We start from the raw sequence: 20,028 nt of genomic DNA, 5'->3' as shown, positions 1-20,028 counted from the left end.
TTTGTTTGTTTTTTGGTTTTTTTGACCATGCCACACAGCTTGTGAGATCTTAGTTCCCCAACCAGGGATTGAACTTGGGCCCAGCCGTGAAAGTGCTGAGTCCTAACCACTGGGCTGACAGGGAGTTCCTAATAAAACATTCTTATTATTGCCAAAATGATTCTTTGGCACCAAGAAGTAGAAATTTGGTCATCTGAGACACATCTTCACACTCTTGCACATGCTGTCAGGAAAGCCCTTCCTACTCCTCCCCACCTTATTTGCTTGGTTAATTCTTACTTGGTAGGTCAGCACAGGTATCTCCTTCCCCAGCAAGCATGTATACTCACTCTCTTGGGTTATATGTCTAACCCACGTGCATCTGGGGCACCCTGCGCTAACTGTGAGCATTGAAGGTCTCACTCCGCACTGTGAATCTGCTCACTTATTGCCAACCCCAGCTTGGGGCCAGGGACTGTCAGGTTATCTCAGTATCTCCAACATCTGACCCAGGGCCTCATATGCAGCAGCTGCTCAATACATACATATGCCATGAAGAAAGGAGTGCTGAGGATGGGCTTGGGACCAATTCCTGGGTGCGTATAAAGATAAGTATCCTTTGTGATGCCAAGTGTCTAATCTGAATGCAAGCTGACTAAGCTTCTCATGTAAAGCATCCAAGCTACCCTGCATCTGCTGCCACACGGCAGGATTGAGGAGGTGGTAACTAGAGGTGGTAACCAGAGGAGACATTCAAATACTGGTGAGCAGACAGATGGGCTAGAACAGTGCTCCTCAAACTTTCCTGTGCTTACTAATCACCTGGGGATTTTGTTCTGATTAAGTGTGTCTGGATGGGCCTGGGAGTCTGCATTCCTAACAAGCTCTCTGAGGGTTCTGATGCTGCTGGTGCACAGGCCATGCTGTGAGGGGCGAGGGGCCAGGAAACCTCTGAGGCCCTTCCTGAGATGAGATTCTATGACTTGTGTCTGTCTTTGTGCCAATCGAGAGCCTTGCCTTTCACCATGGCTTACACACAGGTCTCGCAAACCTCAGCTGCCGTAAACAGTCAGCACACTTAGTTTGTGAAAGCCAGGTGCATCCTTGTTCAGTGTAAGTCTGCAGTGTCCGAAAAGAAGAAAGAGACAAGCCTCCTTCCCCACCTCAGCAGACATTTGATTGCCAGTTAACTTTATTTATTTATTGGGAATATACATATCAAGTATATAAAATGGAGTTTAACAAGCAATTACAAAGGAAGTACTTTATACAACTACCACCCAAATCAATAACCCCCAAAACCCCAAATATGCACACCCCCTTTACAAATTCACTGTCATCTTTGTCTGTAGGCAGCATCTAGTTGGGTTTTGCCTTTTTATCTAAACTGACAGTCTCTTTTTAATTGGTATGTTTAGATTATTCACGTTTAATGTGATTATTGATTGGATTAAAATCTACCACTTTGCCAGCTCTTTTCTATTTGGTTCAAACTTTTCTTTGTTTCTTTTTTCCTCTTTTTCTTGCATTAATGGGGATTTTTTTTTAATGATTCCATTTTATTTCCACTATCGATTTATTACTTATACCTCTAAAAATTTTTTTAGTGTTGTTCTAGGGTTTAAAATCATCTTTAATTAGTCTATCTTCAAATAATATTATACTACTTCATGTGTAGCATGAGGATCTTACAACAATTTCCAGTTTGCAGTTCTTCCCTCCCACCCTTTGCTACTGTTGTCATACATTTTATTTTCACATAAGCTATAAACACAATACATTGCTACCACTTTTGCTTTAGACAGTCAGTTCTCTTTTAGAGCCAGAAAACTCCACAGAAGACAAAATAAACTGTATTTTCCATTTTCAGTGCTCTTAATTTCTTTGTGCAGATCCAAGCTTCTGTCTGATATGATATTGTTTTTGCTTGAAGAACTCAACATTTCTCGTAATGTCTCCCAGCAATCGATTCTGTCGCTTTGGCTTGAGAGAGTCTTCATTTCTCCCTAATTTTCCCCTGGATATAGAACACTGAGTTGACAAGGTTTTTCTTTCAGTACTTTCTTTAAATATGTCACTTCATTTTCTTCTAGCTTGCATATGTTTATTGGCTATTTGGATATGTCTTTTCATGAAGTGCCTATTTTTGCCTGTTTTTTTCTTTACTATAAAGTATGATATATAATTGATTTTATGAATTCTTTAAATATTCTGGATACAAGCCTTTTGCAGGTTAAATGTATCGAGCATCCTCTCCCACTCTGTAGCTTCTCCTTTCATTCTCTTCATGGTGTCTTAATTTTAATGTCATTATTTATCAGTCTTTTCCTGATGGTTAGTTATTTTTGTGCCTTGTTTAAGAAATCTTTCCTACTTCAAGTACATGAATGTACCCTCCTATATCATCTCCAAAAAACTTTATAGTTTTTTTACATTGGAATTGATATCTGTGTATGGTGTGAATTCAAAGTCCAATTTCAATTTTTTCCATAAGGTTCTTTAGTTGCTCCAGCACCATTTATTAAATCCCACTGCTCTGAAGTATCATCTCTGATATTTAACTATGCATTTATCTCTCCCTTCTTTTCTGTTCTATTAGTCTATTTGTCAACCATAATCTTAATTACTATTGCTTTATGATAAATCATGAAATCCGGTAAAACAAGTTTTGCTATTTTGTTCTTCCTCAAGAGTTCTTGGCTATTCTTGGTCCTTTATACTCCCATGTACATTTGAGAATCAGCTCATCGAGTTCTATTTAAAAAACAAAACAAAACAAAAATACTGCTGGAGTTTGGATTGGGTAGGAGTTAGCTGTTACTTCTTTCCACAATTTATTTATTTGTGTTTGAGAGCAGGGTGCTGCTGAAAGGAATCTGGCAAAGTTCACCTGTCCCCACATCTCTTTGATCATGATTGTCCTTCCCTGACTTCTCATCCCCCTTTGCAGTAGAAGAGGCCATGTGACATAATTCCTCTCCCACACCACTTCTTCTTGACTCAACCAATCTTTTGATTATTCCATTTTCTCTCTATTAAGTTTGAAAGTTATACACTGTTCCTAGCCTTTTCCTGGTCGGCTCAGTAATGAATTACCAGGTCTACATTGCCGCAAAGTCTAAAGTTAATCAATATCTTTATTCCCCTTCCAAAAAGTATTTACCCCCACTGATTTCTGACTTTATCTCCTCAAAAACCCTTTTATGTATTTTAATTCTATCTTTTAAAAAAAATCCTAAAGACATCATCATTATTATTTTATACAACGTATAAAGCCACTATCTTCAGGCTCCCACTCTTGGCTCCTTTGAAAAGCAATGTCTTTTTTTTCCCCTCCAGCTACTTTTTAAGATTTTTCTCTGGACCTCTGGTGTGTTCAATTTTATGTTGGTATGTCTAATGTAGATTTCTTATTGTTAATCTTGTTTGGGATTTGCTGGGCTTCCTGAAATCCAGTTTTGGAACAAGTTTGGCCACCATCTTTTCAAATGTATTTCTCTGCCCTATTCTCTGTTTTCCTACTGGAACTCTTTTGCTCAGAGGTCATTTACTAACAAGAAAACTTTGGGCTTCCATTCGGATGGCCTTTCAAGGCAAGGGAGCTAAATAACAAGGCCCAGCGTCCCACCCAGGTGGAGAGCATAATAGGAGACCCTTCTCACATTAATAGGGGTCCCAGAGATAAATTCAATAGTCACAGGTTAGGCTCTTTGTGACACAGACCCTGAAATGGAGTTTAGTATGCAAAATGTTTATTAAGGAATACCCTTGAGATCAATACCTGTGGAAGGGAAGAGATTGAAACAAGATTAGTCAGGGCTACAAGACAGCACTGACAAGCTTGAGGAGTTGAGATAAAATGGCCCATCTGAGCATCTATAATAACCCATCCACTAAGTTTTTTATTTGTTATAAAAAGATATTTGGGTATTAATAAGATGACATCTCTGTTTTGTTTCTCAACTGGTTCAGAAACTAAGGAGGGGAGAAGGGTGCTATTTACTGGGCCTCTTAAAAACTAAAATCAATCTAGTAAATAATAAATTAACAAATAAATCAATAAATGGAAGTTTCAAGTGACAAACCCAGTTGCTCCACAAGCATGCAGGTTCTGATTTTAAGAGGCCAAAATGTTTCTGCCATACAACCAGAGGCCTGATTCATGTTGTATATCGTGATTCCTGCTCAAGATTAAAACTGAAAGCTCTGCACTAGACTTACTGAGAAAATGTACAGAGTAATTTCATCTATTCACTCACTAGAAGGCGTGCTATCTGATTTGAGCAGATAGGTCAGATGAATAGGAAAAACTAATCCAGTGAATGTATGAGGATTCTAAATAAGAAATATTATCCTCGGATTTCTAACATTTCATCAATTATATTCTTAGAGATTCCTACCTGCTTATGATCATATGCATTTGCATTTCCTTCAGCTGTAACACTAGACACCATTTGTGGGCTATCCTGTGCCTTTCAGGAATGAACACTGATCATAACACACAGTTCATCCAGTCCAACCACCTACCTAAATTCCCTCAATTTCAACAGATAGGTTCCATAAAGCATCTACGTTCATTCACTAACATGTAAGGAATCAGATATACCATTTCAAATCTACTTTTCCTCCGTAAGTATTTGTAAATCATGATCTCAACATTGCTTCGTTAAAGAAAACCACTCACTTTCAATAAATTCTGGTCAACTTAACATCCTTTATTAAATTTTAAGCACCCTTAACCCATTTAGACCATCCAAACTTAATAAAGAAATTCATTGGTAGGTGATGCCTCTAACCAGGACATTGGACATTATCCTAATTGCAGTAAGGGGACCCACAAACTCGACCCAACTTATAACTCCTATCCCTGTTATCTGCTGCTAAACCAAGCTTTATCATTTGGGACCTGGACTCTGGTGATAAAAGCTAACATTGAGCAAAGAAGGCACTTGCTCGAGTGTTCAGAGCAGATCATCTTAGTACCACTGAAATGTGAAACTGTTCCATTCAGTAAGTACTGTAACCCCACAGACCTCAGGGTCCTACATTTTATTTATTTATTTGTTTGTTTGTTTATGGCTGTGTTGGGTCTTCGTTGCTGCGCATGGGCTTTCTCTAGTTGCGGTGAGCAGGGGCTACTCTTCGTTGCAGTGTGCGGGCTTCTCATTCAGTGGCTTCTCTTCTTGCAGAGCACGGGCTCTAGGCACGTGGGCTTCAGTAGTTGTGGCATGTGGGCTCAGTAGTTGTGGCTCATGGGCTCTAGAGCGCAGGCTCAGTAGTTGTGGCGCAGGGGCTTAGTTACTCCATGGCATGTGGGATCTTCCCGGACCAGGGCTCGAACCTGTGTCCCCTGCCTTGGTGGTGGATTCTTAACCACTGTGCCACCAGGGAAGTCCCAGGGTCCTACATTTTGATTGACATGTTGGCTGCAATCTTCTGCAATGACTGTAGATGTTGTGGGGAATTCTTCAAACTCCAGAAACATGAGACAAATGAAAACTTGACGTTGTACTTTCACCCCAAAGTGTGGAAGTTGTAAGATTTCTGACGGAAGGTCCCCTAGACCAACTTGTGAAAGAAGACTAACTCTGAAGCCTATGAGAATAAAATATGGTATCTGTAAGAGCACTACATTATCTGTAAAGTTCCAAAGTGTTATTTGAACTTCTAATCATAAATCTATATATTTTAGATCTATACAACTATATAGGTGTATAATTCCCTAAATCATTTACATGCTTTAGTTTTTCTCCCAAACTACATTGTAAGCTGCATGATGTAAACTTCATTCTACATTTCTTAAGTGTTCCTTACAGTACCTACCATAGGTGTAAGTATACTGTAAATGCTCAGAACACTGAATAAAATGAGCCAGTTATGTTTATTTGGAAATGAAGGTCAACTCTGCCTGTCAGCAAATGGCAAAACATCAAGGCAGTTTACCTTGAGAAAGGTAAGGCTCACCTTTTGTCTCATATGTGGAGATTAATCGGCCTCCCAGTGCCATGGCAACATTGGAGAGGAGACAAAAGGCAATCTTTTGGAAGTGACTCCTTTGGTTGTAGCTGAAAGCGAGGTACAGGTATGGGAGGTAGGTGAAGAAGAAGATGATGCCTCTGGAGGCAGTTGCAACATGAGCTGCAAATTCAGAGGGAAGAAATGAAAAGAGTTTCATCAATAATGCACAAAGAGGGACTTCCCTGGTGGTGCAGTGGTTAAGAGTCCACCTGCCAATGCAGGGGACACGGGTTCAAGCCCTGGTTTGGGAGGATCACACATGCTGCAGAGCAACTAAGACTGTGCGCCACAACTACTGAGTCTGTGCTCTAGAGCCCGTGAGCCACAACTACTGAGCCCACGTGCCACAACTACTGAAGCCTGTGCGCCTAGAGCCCGTGCTCCGCAACAAGAGAAGCCACCGCAATGAGAAGCCCGCACACCGCAACGAAGAGTAGCCCCCGCTCGCCGCAACTAGAGAAAGCCTGCATGCAGCAACAAAGAATCAACACAGCCAAAAATAAATAAATAAATAAATTTATATAAAAAAATAATGCACAAAGAACCTATATGAGAAAACAATCTAAAAGAGAATGAATATATGTATATGTATAACTGAATCACTTTGCTGTACACCTGAAACTAACACAACATTGTAAATCAGCTATACTGCAATAAAATGAAAATATTAAAAAAAGAATGTATATATATGTATAACTGAATCACTTTGCTGTACAGCAGAAATTAATACAACATTGTAAATCAACTATATTTCAATAAAATAAATTTTTTAAAAAATAAAAAAATAATGCACAAAGAAGTATAATGCAAGTCTCTTTTCCCTGCCATGGTAAGGAAAGCATTCTCTGCATTTGTCTCAGCATTTCAGAAGGGAAGCGGTCTTTTAAGAAATTTTGATAGAAACCTTTTATACTTGCACTTTCACTATCAAAAGACTAAGAGGATTTGTTGCACTTAAAAAATTAATCAATCCTTACGAAAAAGCACAAACATTTAATTGCCTAAAACTTCCTCTAATACTGCATTAATAACATCTCCTACAATAAAAACCATCTTCTTCAAAGATGAGCGGTAGATTATATAGCATCTATGGAGCATTGCCTGGCACTGTGGCAAGCACTTTATATACAGTATCTTATTTAATCTTCATAACCTCCCTGTTTTTCAGAGGAAGAAACAGAGGCTTAGCCGCATTAAATAAATTTGCTCAATGTCATGGAACTAGTAAATGATGGGTCAAGGATTCAAGGTTTCCCAGGCTCTAAGTATAGTGGCTCCAGATTTGGAGATAAACCAATCAAACTGAAGTCTGGGAGATAAATGCAAAATAAATGCAAACATTTGCCTTCCAGGAAGTTAAGAGAATATAGATCGAAAATGTAAGGATTGCATATATAACAGAAAGAGCCACAGTTAAGGCATCAGGCAGCCCTTCACTGAACCTGACTACATGAACTATGGCTGACCCTGGGTCTTCTATAACTTCTCTGACTTTGTTTCTTCTTTTGTAAAAGGTGATAATAATTGCTAACATGTACTAAGTTCTTACTATATACCAAGTATTGTTCTCAGCATTTTACATCCCATTTAATCCTCATAACTAAGTTATGAGATAAGTGCTATCATTTTCCAGTTTCACAGAAGGGGAAATGGATACAGAATCTATTGACGTGCTCAAGGTCAGGATCCACACCAAGATGTAAATACAGCACTCTGAGGCCAGAGCAAGAGCTTCTGACCTTGCTGTAACAAGTAAAGCCTTCTTGTTTATCTACTTGATATATAGTAGTGTGTATCTCCTAATCCCATACTCCTAATTTATTCTCTCCCCTTTCCCTTTGGTAACCATAAATTTGTTTTCTATGTCTGTGAGTCTGTTTCTGTTTTGTAAATAAGTTCATTTGTATCATTTTTTTTAGATTCCACATGTAAGTGATACTATATGATATTTGTCTTTCTCTGCCTGACTTACTTCGCTTTGTATGATTATCTCTAGGTCTATCCATGTTGCTGCAAATGGCATTATTTCATTCTTTTTTATGTCTGAGTGATATTCCATTATATATACACCACATCTTCTTTATCCATTCATCTGGTGATGGACACATGTTGCTTCCATGTCTTGGCCATTGCAAATAATGCTGCTATGGACATTGGGGGTGCATGTATCTTTTCGAATTATAGTTTTTGTCTTTTCTAGATATATGCCCAGGAGTGGGATTGCTGGATCATATGGTAATTCTATTTTTAGTTTTTTAAGGAGCCTCCAGACTGTTTTCCATAGTGGTTGCACTAATTTACATTCCCACCAACAGGGGTTCCCTTTTCCCCATACCCTCTCCAGCATTTATTATTTCTAGACTTTTTGATAATGGCCATTCTGACTAATGTGAGGTGATACCTCATTGCAGTTTTGATTTGCATTTCTCTAATAATTAGCAATGTTGAGCATCTTTTCATATGCCCTTTGGCCATTGGCTTTAGTTACCTTTACCAGGGGTCTTTATTTCTTCTTATGGCTTCGAGTTACTGTCTAGTGACTTTTCATTTCAGCCTGAAGAACTCCCTTTAGCAGGGAAAGGAAGGTCTATTGGTAATAAACTCCCTCAGCTTTTGTTTATCCAAAAATGTCTTAATTTCTCCATCATTCTTGAGGGATAGTTTTGCCAGATAGAAAATTCTTGGTTAAAAGTTTTTTTTTTTCCTTTCAAGATTTAAAATGTCATCTCACTACCTTCTAGACTCCATAGTTTCTCTAGAGAAATCAGCTGTTAATCTTATTGAGTATGTAGGGAGTCTCTTCTCTCTTGCTGCTTTCAAAATGCTCTCTTTGTCTTTGAGTTTTGACAATTGGAATTTTAGACTTTTACTGGGGATCTCTTTGAGTTTATCTTGCTTGGAGTTCATTGAGCTTCTTGGGTTTGTAGATTCATGTATTTCATCAAATTAGGAGGAGTTTTCAGCCATTATTTCTTCAAATATTTTTTCTGCTTCTTTTCCCTCTCTCTTCTCATTCTGGGACTCCTATGATGTGTATGCTGGTGTTTGATGGTGTCCCACAGGTCTCTCAGGTTCTGTTCTAACAAAGAAAAGCCCAGGACTAGATGCCTTCTCTGGTGAATTCTATCAAACATTTAAAGATACGTTAACACCAATCTTTCTCAAACTCTAGATATAAAGACCAATGGAATACATTAGAGAGCCCAGAAATAAACCCTCACAAATATAATTAACTTGGGTGCCAAGACTATTCAATGGACAGTCTTTCAACAAATGGTGCTGGGAAAACTGGATATCTCCATTCAGAAGAATGAAGTGGAACCCTTACCTTATCCATATGCAAAAATTAATTCAAAATGGATCAAAGATCTAAACATAAAGCTAAAAACCATAAAACTCTTAGAAGAAAACTTAGTGGAAAATCTTCACAACCTTGGATTTGGCAACAGTTTCTTACATATGACACCAAAAACACAGACAACAAAAGAAAAAAATAGATAAATTGAACTTCAACAATTTTAAAACTTTTATGCATCAAAAGACACTATCAAGAGAGTAAAAAGACTACTCACAGAATGGAACAAAATATTTGCAAGCCATATATCTATTAAGGAATTGATATCCAAAATACATAAAGAACTCCTACAACTCAATGTCAACAAAACAAACAATGCAAGCAAAACATGAGCAAAGGACTTGAATAGACATTTCTACAAAGAAATTGGAACCCTTGTGTATTGCTGATGGGAATGTAAAATGGTGCAGCTTCTGTGGAAAGCAACAGTTTGATGATGCCTCAAAAAGTTAAATAGAATGACCATATGACTCAGCAATTACACTCCTCGGTTATACCCAAAGGAACTGAAAACAGGGACTCAAACAGATACTTGTACATGAATGTTCATAACAGAATTATTCACAACAGTCAAAAGGTAGAAACAACCCAATGTTCATCAACAGATGAATAGATAAACAAAATGTGGGGAGTATTACTCAGCCATCATAAGGAATGAAGTGAGGAGGAAGTTCAAGTGGCTATCCCATTGTCCTGGTGCCATTTGTTGAAGAGACTATTCTTTCTTCATTGAATGGTCTTGGCATCCTTGTCAAAAATCAATTGGCAATGGGATGTATGGGTTTCTAGACTCTCAATTCTATTCCATCGATCTGTATGTCTATCTTTATGCTGGTACCACACGGTTTTGATCTCTATAGCTTGGTAGTAAGTTTGAAATCATGAAGTGTGAGTCCTCCAACTCTTTCCAAAATTGTTTTGGCATTTTGAGGCCCCTTGCAATTTCATATGAAATTTGTCAGTTTCTGAGAAAAAGGCAGTTGGGATTTTAATAGAGATTGAATTGAATCTGTAGATCAATTTGTGGAGTATTGCTATCTTAATATTGTCTTCCAATCTATGAACATAGGATGTCTTTTCATCAATTTAAGACTTCTTTATTTTAGCAATGCTCTGTAGTTTTCAGTGTACAAGTATTTCATCTTAGTGGTCAGATGTATTCCTAGGTATTTTATTTTGGATGCTATTTTAAGTGGAATTGTTTTCTTGATTTCCTTTTCAGAATGTTCATTGCTAGTATATAGACATATAACTGATTTTTGTGTGTCCATCTTGTGCCCTGCAAATTTGCTGAATTCATTTATTAGCTCCAATAGTTCCTTTTGTGGATTCTTTAGGATTTTTCATATATAAGATCATGTCATCTTTGAATAGAGATAGTTTTACTTCTTCTTCTCAAATTGCATGCTTTTTATTTCCTAATTGCTCTGGCTAGAACTTCCAGTATAAAACTGAATATCAGAGGGGAAAGTGAGCATCCTTGTCTTATTCCTGATCTTAGGGGGAAGGCTTTCAATCTTTCACAACAGACTATGATGCTAGCTGTGGGGTTTTCATAAATGCTCAGTATCAGGTTGAGGAAGTTCCGTTATATCCCGGTTTGTTAATTTTTTTTTATCATGAAAGATATTGGATTTTGTCATATGCTTTTTCAGTATCAATTGTGATAAATAAAAATGAATAAAACTGTGTTTATTTTTTCCTTCATTCTATTAAGTGGTGTATTACATTGATTGCTTTTCATCTGTTGAATCATTCTTGTATTCCTGGGATAAATCCCACTTGGTATAGTGTATAATCCTTTTAATATGCTGCTAGATTTAGTTTAGTCGTATTTTGTTGAGGATTTCCCCATCGATATTCATAAGGGATACTGGTCTGTAGGTGTTTTATTTATTTTTACCTTTTATTTTTTTATTTTGGCTGTGCTGGGTCTTAGTTGCGGCACACGGGATCTTTGTTGTGGCACGTGGACTCTCTTAGTTGCGGCATGAGGGCTTCTTAGTTGCAGCATGCATGTGGGGTCTAGTTCCCCAACCAGGGATCAAACCTGGGCCCCCTGCATTGGGAGCATGGAGTCCTACCCACTGGACCACCAGGGAAGTCCCCTGTAGTGTTTGTTTTTCTTTTTTGGCTGCATTGGGCCTTTGTTGCTGCATGCGGGCTTTCTCTAGTAGCTGCGAGCAGGGGTTACTCTTCGTTGCAGTGTGCCGGCTTCTCATTGCAGTGGCTTCTCTTGTTGCAGCACGGGGGCTCTAGGGCATGTGGGCTTCAGCAGTTGTGGTGCGCGGGCTCCGTAGTTGTGGCTCACGGGCTCTAGAGCGCAGGCTCAGTGGTTGTGGCGCACGGGCTTAGTTGCTCCACGGCATGTGGGATCTTCCTGGACCAGGATCGAACCCATGTACCCTGCATTGGCAGGCAGATTCTTAACCACTGCGCCATCAGGGAAGTCCCCCCCTGTAGTTTTATTGTGATGTGTTTTCTGGCTTTGGTATCAAGGTAATGCTGCCTATAGAATGAGTTATGAATATTTGTGTTTTTATTTTTGAGTAAGTTTTCTTTTAGTTATTCTGGACACAAGTCTCTTATGAAATAGTTTACTTGCAGATGTTTTCTCCCAGCCTGTAGGTTGTCTTTTCACTTTCTTGATTGTATCCTTTGAAGCATAAAAGTTTTTAATGCTGATGAAGTCCAACTTATCAGTCTTCTCTTTTATCACTTGGGCTTCTGATATCATATCTAAGAAATCACTGTCTAACCCAAGATCATGAAGATTTACTTCTGTATTTTATTTTAAGAGTTGTATAGTATTAGCTAGTTCTTACATTTAGGTTTATAATCCATGTTGAGTTAATTTTTGTGTATGATGTTATGTAGAGATCCAACTTCATTCTTTTATATGTGGATATCTAGTTGTTCCAGCACCATTTGTTTAAAAGACTCTTCCTTGTCTGTTGAATTGTCTTGGCCCCTTTGTCAAAAATCAATTGATCAGGGACTTCCCTCATGGTACAGTGGTTAAGAATCCGCCTGCCAATGCAGGGGACACGGGTCCGAGACCTGGTCTGGGAGGATCCCACATGCCGCGGAGCCACTAAGCCTGTGCGCCACAACTACTGAGTCTGTGCTCTAGAGCCTGTGAGCCACAACTACTGAGCCCATGTGCCACAACTACTGAAGCCCGCACGCCTAGAGCCCATGCTCTGCAACAAGAGAAGCCATCTCAATGAGAAGCCTGCACATCACAACGAAGAGTAGCCCCCGCTCGCCACAACCAGAGAAAAGCCCACGCGCAGCAACGAAGACCCAATGCAGCCAAAAATAAAACAAATAAGATAAAATAAATTAATTTTTAAAAAAAGTGAAAACTTGACTCTGAAGGAATAATAATTAATGCCATAGGTAATGAGAACAGCAATGCTACCAAGAAAAGAAGTCATAAACACACTCCCTGACAGAAAATTGTATCAGGACTCACCTTTTTGGAAGAATGTGCTGATCATGAATGCAAAGAAAATTGTGGCAATTGCAAAATACATTAGAAACACAAATATCAAACTAGGGTCACTGTTTTTGAACACTGCCACATCGTTTACCTACAAAACAATCACAGATGCACATAATTTTTACATGAAAAGAATGAAGAGAAGGCATAAAGGACCCTTAAAATAATGCATAAATTTTTTAAAAGACCAAGATTATCTTAAGCAAAACAATATATATATATTTTTAAGGCAGACCTTTGATCCAGCTTCCATTACCACTTACAAATTACACTCTACGCGTGTATCTCTTTTAAGGAAAGCATAAGTTTGATATCAATTTTTGGCCCAATGTGAATGTTCTTTTTGCTTTAATAAGAGAATTTATCCTATTTATCATTATCACTATTACAAATAATTTTAATATTCCTTTTGATATCTTACAGCTCCTCTTTTTATTGTTTTCTGGCCGTTTTCTTTGTTTTATATATTTTGCTATATAGTCTGGGTTCTCTTGCCTTCCTTTGAACAAAGTGCCCCAATTTTGGTGATTTAGAAGGTAAATTTTCATATATCCATATATTATAATTTAATTATTAAATACAAGTTAGCAAATTGGAACACTAAATTCCACTGGCAGCATAAAAGGAAAAATTAACAAGATACCATGGGCATAAAAGAATGTTCTTATCTTTTACAATAGCTATTTTCAATTATTTATGGAGCACAAAATTTGCAATGTTTTAAAGTTTATAAAAAACATCTTTTGGAATTCCACTTTCCTAATGGAGTAAACACACCCATGTCCACTACTTGAAGACCAGTGAACTGAAGGGAGGGCAAAGCTCTCCCAGATCATAAAGTTTCAATGCTTCATCTGCCAAAGTTTTAGCAAATACCACCACATATCAACCTGAGGTTTTAAAAATGTTCATCAATAACTGTGTTTTCATCATCTATTGAATCTCAGCACCACCACCCACACCACACCAAATTTTTTCCCCATATCTTCACGGCTTAGCACATCCTGAAAGATAAGAGACGTGTACCTTTGTGCAGAAGAGAATGGTCATGAAAGAAACAACAATGAAGGCAGAAATGGAGAACATGGTGAACCAAGCAACCCAGTGTTGCCAGTTGTGCAGCCCCATCATACACATAAACTCCTAGAAAAAGCAAAAGAACCAGATGTTACAGAGTCTAATGCTCAGTTTCAACTGGTCTGGTTTAGCTGTTTATTACTGAAACCTGAGCAGTCTGGGATGAAGGGTCATATGTATGTCCTGGGAAGAGGTGGATCATGGAGGTGATGAAGACTGAATGAGTTGGAAAGAGACCTACAAACCAGAAAGTGGAGTTTATCTAGTAGTAGGCCTTGTGTTAAAATTATTCTTCTTTTGCAATGGTAAGTATACTGCTAGTTCACTCATTTATTGAACACTGACTATTAGTAAATGACTCCTATGGCTCTGAGGATAGAATCTAAACTCCTTGGCATACTGTGCTCTGGTCACAAAAAACTTCCTGCAATTCACTGAATACACCGTGACTTCTATGTCTTTTTTGTTTGTTTGTTTGTTTTTGTTTTTTGCCTCTCACACATGTTGTTCTGACTCTTTTTTCTCTCATTCTCTCTTTATGTAGTGAAATCTTACTTGATTTTCAAAACCTGGTTCAAGAGTTACCTGCTCTGTGAAGCCTTCTCTGGTCAGCTTCGCCCATCCTCCACACAGCCATCACATCCATACATTCCATTACCTTAGCACTTGGGATTCTTTTGTAACATGAATCGCCTGAGGGAAAGGACTGTGTCATTTATGTCTGTAACTCACATGCACATGTTTGGTAAATACAAGTTAATAAATGTTTGATAAGTGAATAAACGCAAAGCTCTATGCTGGGTACCATGCAGAAAACATACAACGGGCAGAGCGACTGCCTTCCAAAAGTTCACAATCTAGTACTGGAGATACATATATGATAATAACCCTGTATACTCCACACCCTAAGTACAGAAGTAGAGTTTTTATCTTTCAAGATTGGATGTGGTAGTAGGTCAATGAATCAAAAACAAGTTGGTTATCAGGGAATCACAAAAGTGACATACACATGATTTAAAATTTCATCTTCACTTAAAGCACATAAATGTGTAATGTGTGCTAGTACTGCGATGTCAGAACATGAACTCTTCTTTTGAAGCATGGGCGTGCTCATTGGAGCACTAGTGTAATGTCCACATAAAGCTCACTCCAGGATCGCAGTCTTCAAAGTGCACTGAGGATGCAAAATACAGGTGTAAAGTAACCTAGTACAGACTCTTCCCAGGCTTTTATAATTTTTTCCCCCAAATTTTACAGCGGTTTCACCCACGTGAAATTTACTAACATGCTTCCCCCCGTCCCCCCGCCCCACCCGCCATGTCCCAACCGCACTGCGCAGCTGGCAGGATCTTAGTTACCCAACCAGGGATTGAACCCAGGCCCTTGGCAATGAAAGTGCTGAGTCCTAACCTCTGGACTGCCAGGGAACTCTCTACTAACATGTTTTTAGAGAGCTACTTTACTGAATCTTTCCAAAACATTCAAATAAACTTTCAAAGGCAACTCCAGTCCTTTTCATCCATTTATATAAAATTTAATTAAGGCACAAATTATTAGAACGTGTACAGGTATGAAGAGATTTAGGAACAAACCTTGATAAACACACAACTCAGCAGGTGAGAGGCCATAAGCCCATGTGTAGTAGAGAGAAGCTCACCAGCTGCAGTGTGCTGGGAGCTCCAAGCAAAAAGCTTTTCAGAAGTGATGGAGTGTCAGTTAATTTGGGAACGGATTACATGGAGATGAGTTAAGAAAGCTCCATCTATACTATAACAGAAGTGGAAACAACATGCTGTGGGAAGATGGGATGAAAATTTGATGAAATTTAGAAAGGCTTCCTGAAGGACATGAACTATAGTATGAATTTTCAGGTAGAGGGCATTCCAAACAGAGAGGCCCACCTGCAGGAGGAATAGCTAGCACCTACTTAAGGGATAGAAAAGGGATCTATTCAACTAGAGCAAAGGGCTTATGCCAGGGTGCGAGGGCTTGTGCAGGAGATTTCTAAATTAAAGACAATCCATTTTAATCCTCCTCAACCTATTTACATAGTCAGACCATATCAAAACTAGATCTGAAAAGGGCCTAGCTCTCAGAATACTGGTTGTATCCTGTGTTCAAAGTGGAAAGTGACACTGGTTGCCCCCCTCTCCCATTCTCCCACCTTGGTCCCAGGGACAGATTCTGTCAGGGCGTCCTCCCTCATGGAACAGATCCCATATTCATGACTCCTCCTGGACTGTAACTTACCTGCTCCTGGTTCCTTACCAAGGAAGAGTTGAAAGGTTTGGGCTGAGTCTCAGTTAGAATGTGAACAGAAAGGAGGCGCTAACTCATGATCCTATCAGCCTCCAAGGCTAAGGGCTTTTCTAGAACCCCCCAGTGGACGCCCTTTTTCAGACAATTCACCCAGCCGAAATAGAGCATATTCCTCTCTGGCATATGTCATTTAAGATTCCACTTGGAAAGGCAAAAGCTTAATTATTGGAAATCTGTTTTACTTTGCTTAGGGAGAGATATTATTTATCTGAGAACGAAAATTGTTTTTTATTGCTAGTTGTACTGTCCTGTATAAAGTTATCTTGCAATTATCAATCTCTGTGTGCCTCAGGGTACCTCCTCTACTAAATAGAATAATAGTAGTAGTTATCTCATAGAATTGTGTATCAGTCAGGGTCCCTAAAAGCAACAGATGTTATACTCAAATCAGAATAATTTGAGGAGGGTTTGTTTATAAGAGGCCTAATTACAAATGCTTACACAGTGATAGGAAACACTAGGACAGTGCCGAAACCTAGGGCCAGCAGCCAACAGAGCTATTATCACCTTTGGGCCCAAAGGGGTGAGAAGGAAGAGAGGTTACCAGACCCCAGGAGAGGAGAGAGTCTTGTGGAGCAAGATACCTTGAGAAGACAGTGACCTTCAGCTAATGGACAAACCGAGCCCAAAACTACCTGTGGGGAGAGAACTGGGACGGGGGGACAGGACACACCCTGACCTCAGCCCCCTACTTCCTTCTTCTGAAGTTCTTCGGGCTCCCTCCCCATGGGAGCATGTTTTGGAACATGGGCGGCTCAGCCTTCCGGACAGAGAACAAAGTGGAGAAAAGTGAAGAGTGCATCTGGAGGGTCAAATAAAAGGTAGGAGGGTGAAAGGAATGAATGGTCCTACAGTGCTGCCCAGCACAAGGCAAGCACCACATACAAGTACATACTATTAAGTCAACAAACAACATGTTTTATGCCATTTTGTGTTAGTTGGATTTTGTTTCTTGAGCTATTCTAATTTTTCTTTTCTTTTAAAAGGAAAGCTGATCCCATCGACTATTATTTTATAACTGCCATATTTGGTCTTCTGCTACCTTATTTAATATTATACTTTCTGTTCTGTAGGCTTCTTTTGGTGATTTCCTTTGTTTTCTGTCTTTTGGTATAAGGACTATATTTTCTTTCCTTTTATTTTCTCCAGGGTTTTAAGAATTATATATCCTACTTTTAAATACTATTGGTGGTTACTTTTAAGTTTTTCAAAAGTGTTCTTTAACCTACTCTTGTCTAAAGAGTAGACTCAAGCGTGAAATAGGAAACACACAACCAATTCAATGGCATTAAGTGTAAACATTTGATGCCCACCCCTTCCCTCCACCAATTTGTTGCTGAAACAGTTTAACAAACAGGAAGAAGAAAACTCTCTCTCCCATCCAGGAACTAAAAGGGGTTTCCAACAACACACCAGAAGCTTCTAGTTTCCCTGTGGTTTTTCAGTCGGTGCAGAGCCAAGTGGAGAGGCCTGCCAGGTAGGCCACTGTCCCACCATCACCCATCACAGCGCAAAGCAGGTTCCCTGCCTTTCCACCCTATCAGACGCAGCCTAACAAGGCAGCAGGATGAGACTGCTCCTTATGCCTGAATATGCAAGAAGACAGAGCAAACCAAACACTATTGGTGAGGCCAAGCAAAGCTCAGGGAGCCACTGGCAGGCTATTTTAATACATAAGAAGCAACAAAAAGAGAAGAAAACTAAAGAGTGAGAAGAGAAGATTTTTTTAAAGAGCAAAAAGTGAGGAGAGAAGTAACAGGAGAGATTAAGTAAGCAACAGAGGAGTGCAGAAAGATCAACCTTGTCTTAAGTTGTATCTTCTACAGAACGCTTCCCATCTACCTTGCAGCAAAATGAGACCGAGTTAATTTTGGATGATTATTTCCCTCATTTATCAGTTAGTCATTCCACAAACATTTTCTGAACACCTATCATGTGCGAGGCTGCGTGTTAGCAAATCAGGAACCACTAGGCTGGACGCTCCCAGTCTAAAAGTAAGAATTCATGTAATAACATGAATTAAGTTGCAAGCCAGTTAAAATGATGAAAGAACTTCCAAGTTGCTTGGAGTTTGCTCTGATACCTAAAGCAACCTCTTACCTGCCTTGGCCTCCCTCCTACTCTGGCCATTTTTATTAGCAGCTCCCATACATTCCTGTCCAGGGAGAGGCACACATCTGATGTGATGGAGTTACCTTCAGTTTCCTCTCTTTCTCCAGTGCAATGGAATTGATGGTGGTGAGCTCAATGCAGATGAAGCTGAGCATGAGGAAAAGAGGGAACTCATTCTGAAGGACCAGGAAGAAACTGTCCTGGACACAGGCTCCATGTGGGAATCTCTTCAGAAGCACACTGAGACTCTCAAACAACTTGGTCGTCTCATTGGGAGCGTGGTGCCACATAATGGCTTTATCTGTTGCATGCTGTATGGCCAGGAAGCCTTCTTTGTTGTATCCTACAGGAGAAAGCAGTGGATATCAAGTATAAGAGATTAAGAATGAAGATGAAAAACAACAGATAATTCAGATGGATCATGGCTAGCCATTCACACACAGACAGGAATAGAAAAGGCACTCCTATAGCCAAGATGCTACAATATGGAAGAAAGAGCAGAAAGTCACAATGGGACCCCTGTGGCTGAGGGACAGTGTCTTTTATCAGAAAATGGGGTAAAGTAGTTCTGGGCAGACAAAATAAGGGATACCCAATATTACAATCTTCCAGGTGGGACTGCATCTTCTCCCCTAAGTACTCAGGCTTCAGGGAAAGTGTGCCCATTCTGCAGTTTTGCTCATCCAGCACATAGGAGTAGTTAAATTCAAAGCACTTGGAAGACACAGCCCCCCTCAACTGCTGTGACCTGTCTCTGAGTTGTCACTGCTGTAGTCCAAGGGTTATGGTCACTGAATTTTGCTGCCAAGCCTCAAAAACAGTCTTTACCATAAGTAACCCTTGTTTCAATACAGCACAGCTGGTGTGCTAAGGTCAGCTTTGGGGAACAATAGATTGAAAGGCAAAGAGCCCTGGTTTTGGAGTCTTCTACGAAATAACGGCCCCACTTCCAAGCAAGGATCACCAGGCTTCCAAACCGGCAGAGCCAGGGTTGGGTATGCCAGCACTGGAGTTGAGGGGACTAAGGTCTTCTGTTGGCCTAGACCTAGGCAGGCCTCCAGATCTGTCAGGATGAAAAAGGCAGGAACAAATTTGATGATAAAGTTCTGGGAACTATTACATATTCTTGACTGCAGAACTGCTCACATCTTTTCTAGAATCACATGAAACTATAAACCCTGGGACTTGGATTCCCACTTGGGGGGCTTGCAAGCCCACGGCTTCAGGTCAATTGTGTGGTCACTCTACAAGGTGGTGCAGACTGTCAACTTAATTTTCTAAGAGCAGTTAGTTCCCTAGAGGATGGTCACCCTAAACCCCTCACAAAGAGGGAGACCAAAACTCGGCAGTGAAGTGGAGGGCGTGAGTCCAAGAGAGGATCAGTTCGTGGGACTCCAGTCAGGAATACGATGCTTATTGTGGAGGAGAGAGGATGAGCAGATCTCCACGTTGCCCCACTGTTCTCCCATAGTCTGCAGAGAGTTAACGGCAGGTACACATTTTTATAAGCAGAAAAGTTAACACATACAGAAACATAAAGAAGGCACTTGTTCCTGTAAAATGCTTCCACTCTTCTCTCGAACAATTCAGTATCAGTACAAAACAATCAAATGCATAACTGCTGGACTAACTTACTCTAGAATGTAAGCGTTTTACAGAATGC

At 39.6% G+C, this 20,028-nt stretch overlaps 1 protein-coding gene across 1 annotated transcript in view; it reads right to left on the bottom strand.

The window, feature by feature from the left end:
* Positions 1 to 20,028, bottom strand: part of LOC133104195 (ATP-binding cassette sub-family A member 17-like) — a 93,091-nt gene that overhangs the window by 64,062 nt on the left and 9,001 nt on the right. Inside the window, 4 exon segments of the mRNA XM_061209846.1 lie at positions 5,944 to 6,117; positions 12,831 to 12,948; positions 13,884 to 14,000; positions 18,449 to 18,708. Of these exon segments, the coding sequence (XP_061065829.1) occupies positions 5,944 to 6,117; positions 12,831 to 12,948; positions 13,884 to 14,000; positions 18,449 to 18,708 (669 nt within the window).

The sequence above is a fragment of the Eubalaena glacialis genome, chromosome 13 (genome assembly GCF_028564815.1).
Source record: "Eubalaena glacialis isolate mEubGla1 chromosome 13, mEubGla1.1.hap2.+ XY, whole genome shotgun sequence".
Classification (NCBI taxonomy): Eukaryota; Metazoa; Chordata; class Mammalia; order Artiodactyla; family Balaenidae; genus Eubalaena; species Eubalaena glacialis.
This window is presented reverse-complemented; position numbering and strand designations above follow the sequence as displayed.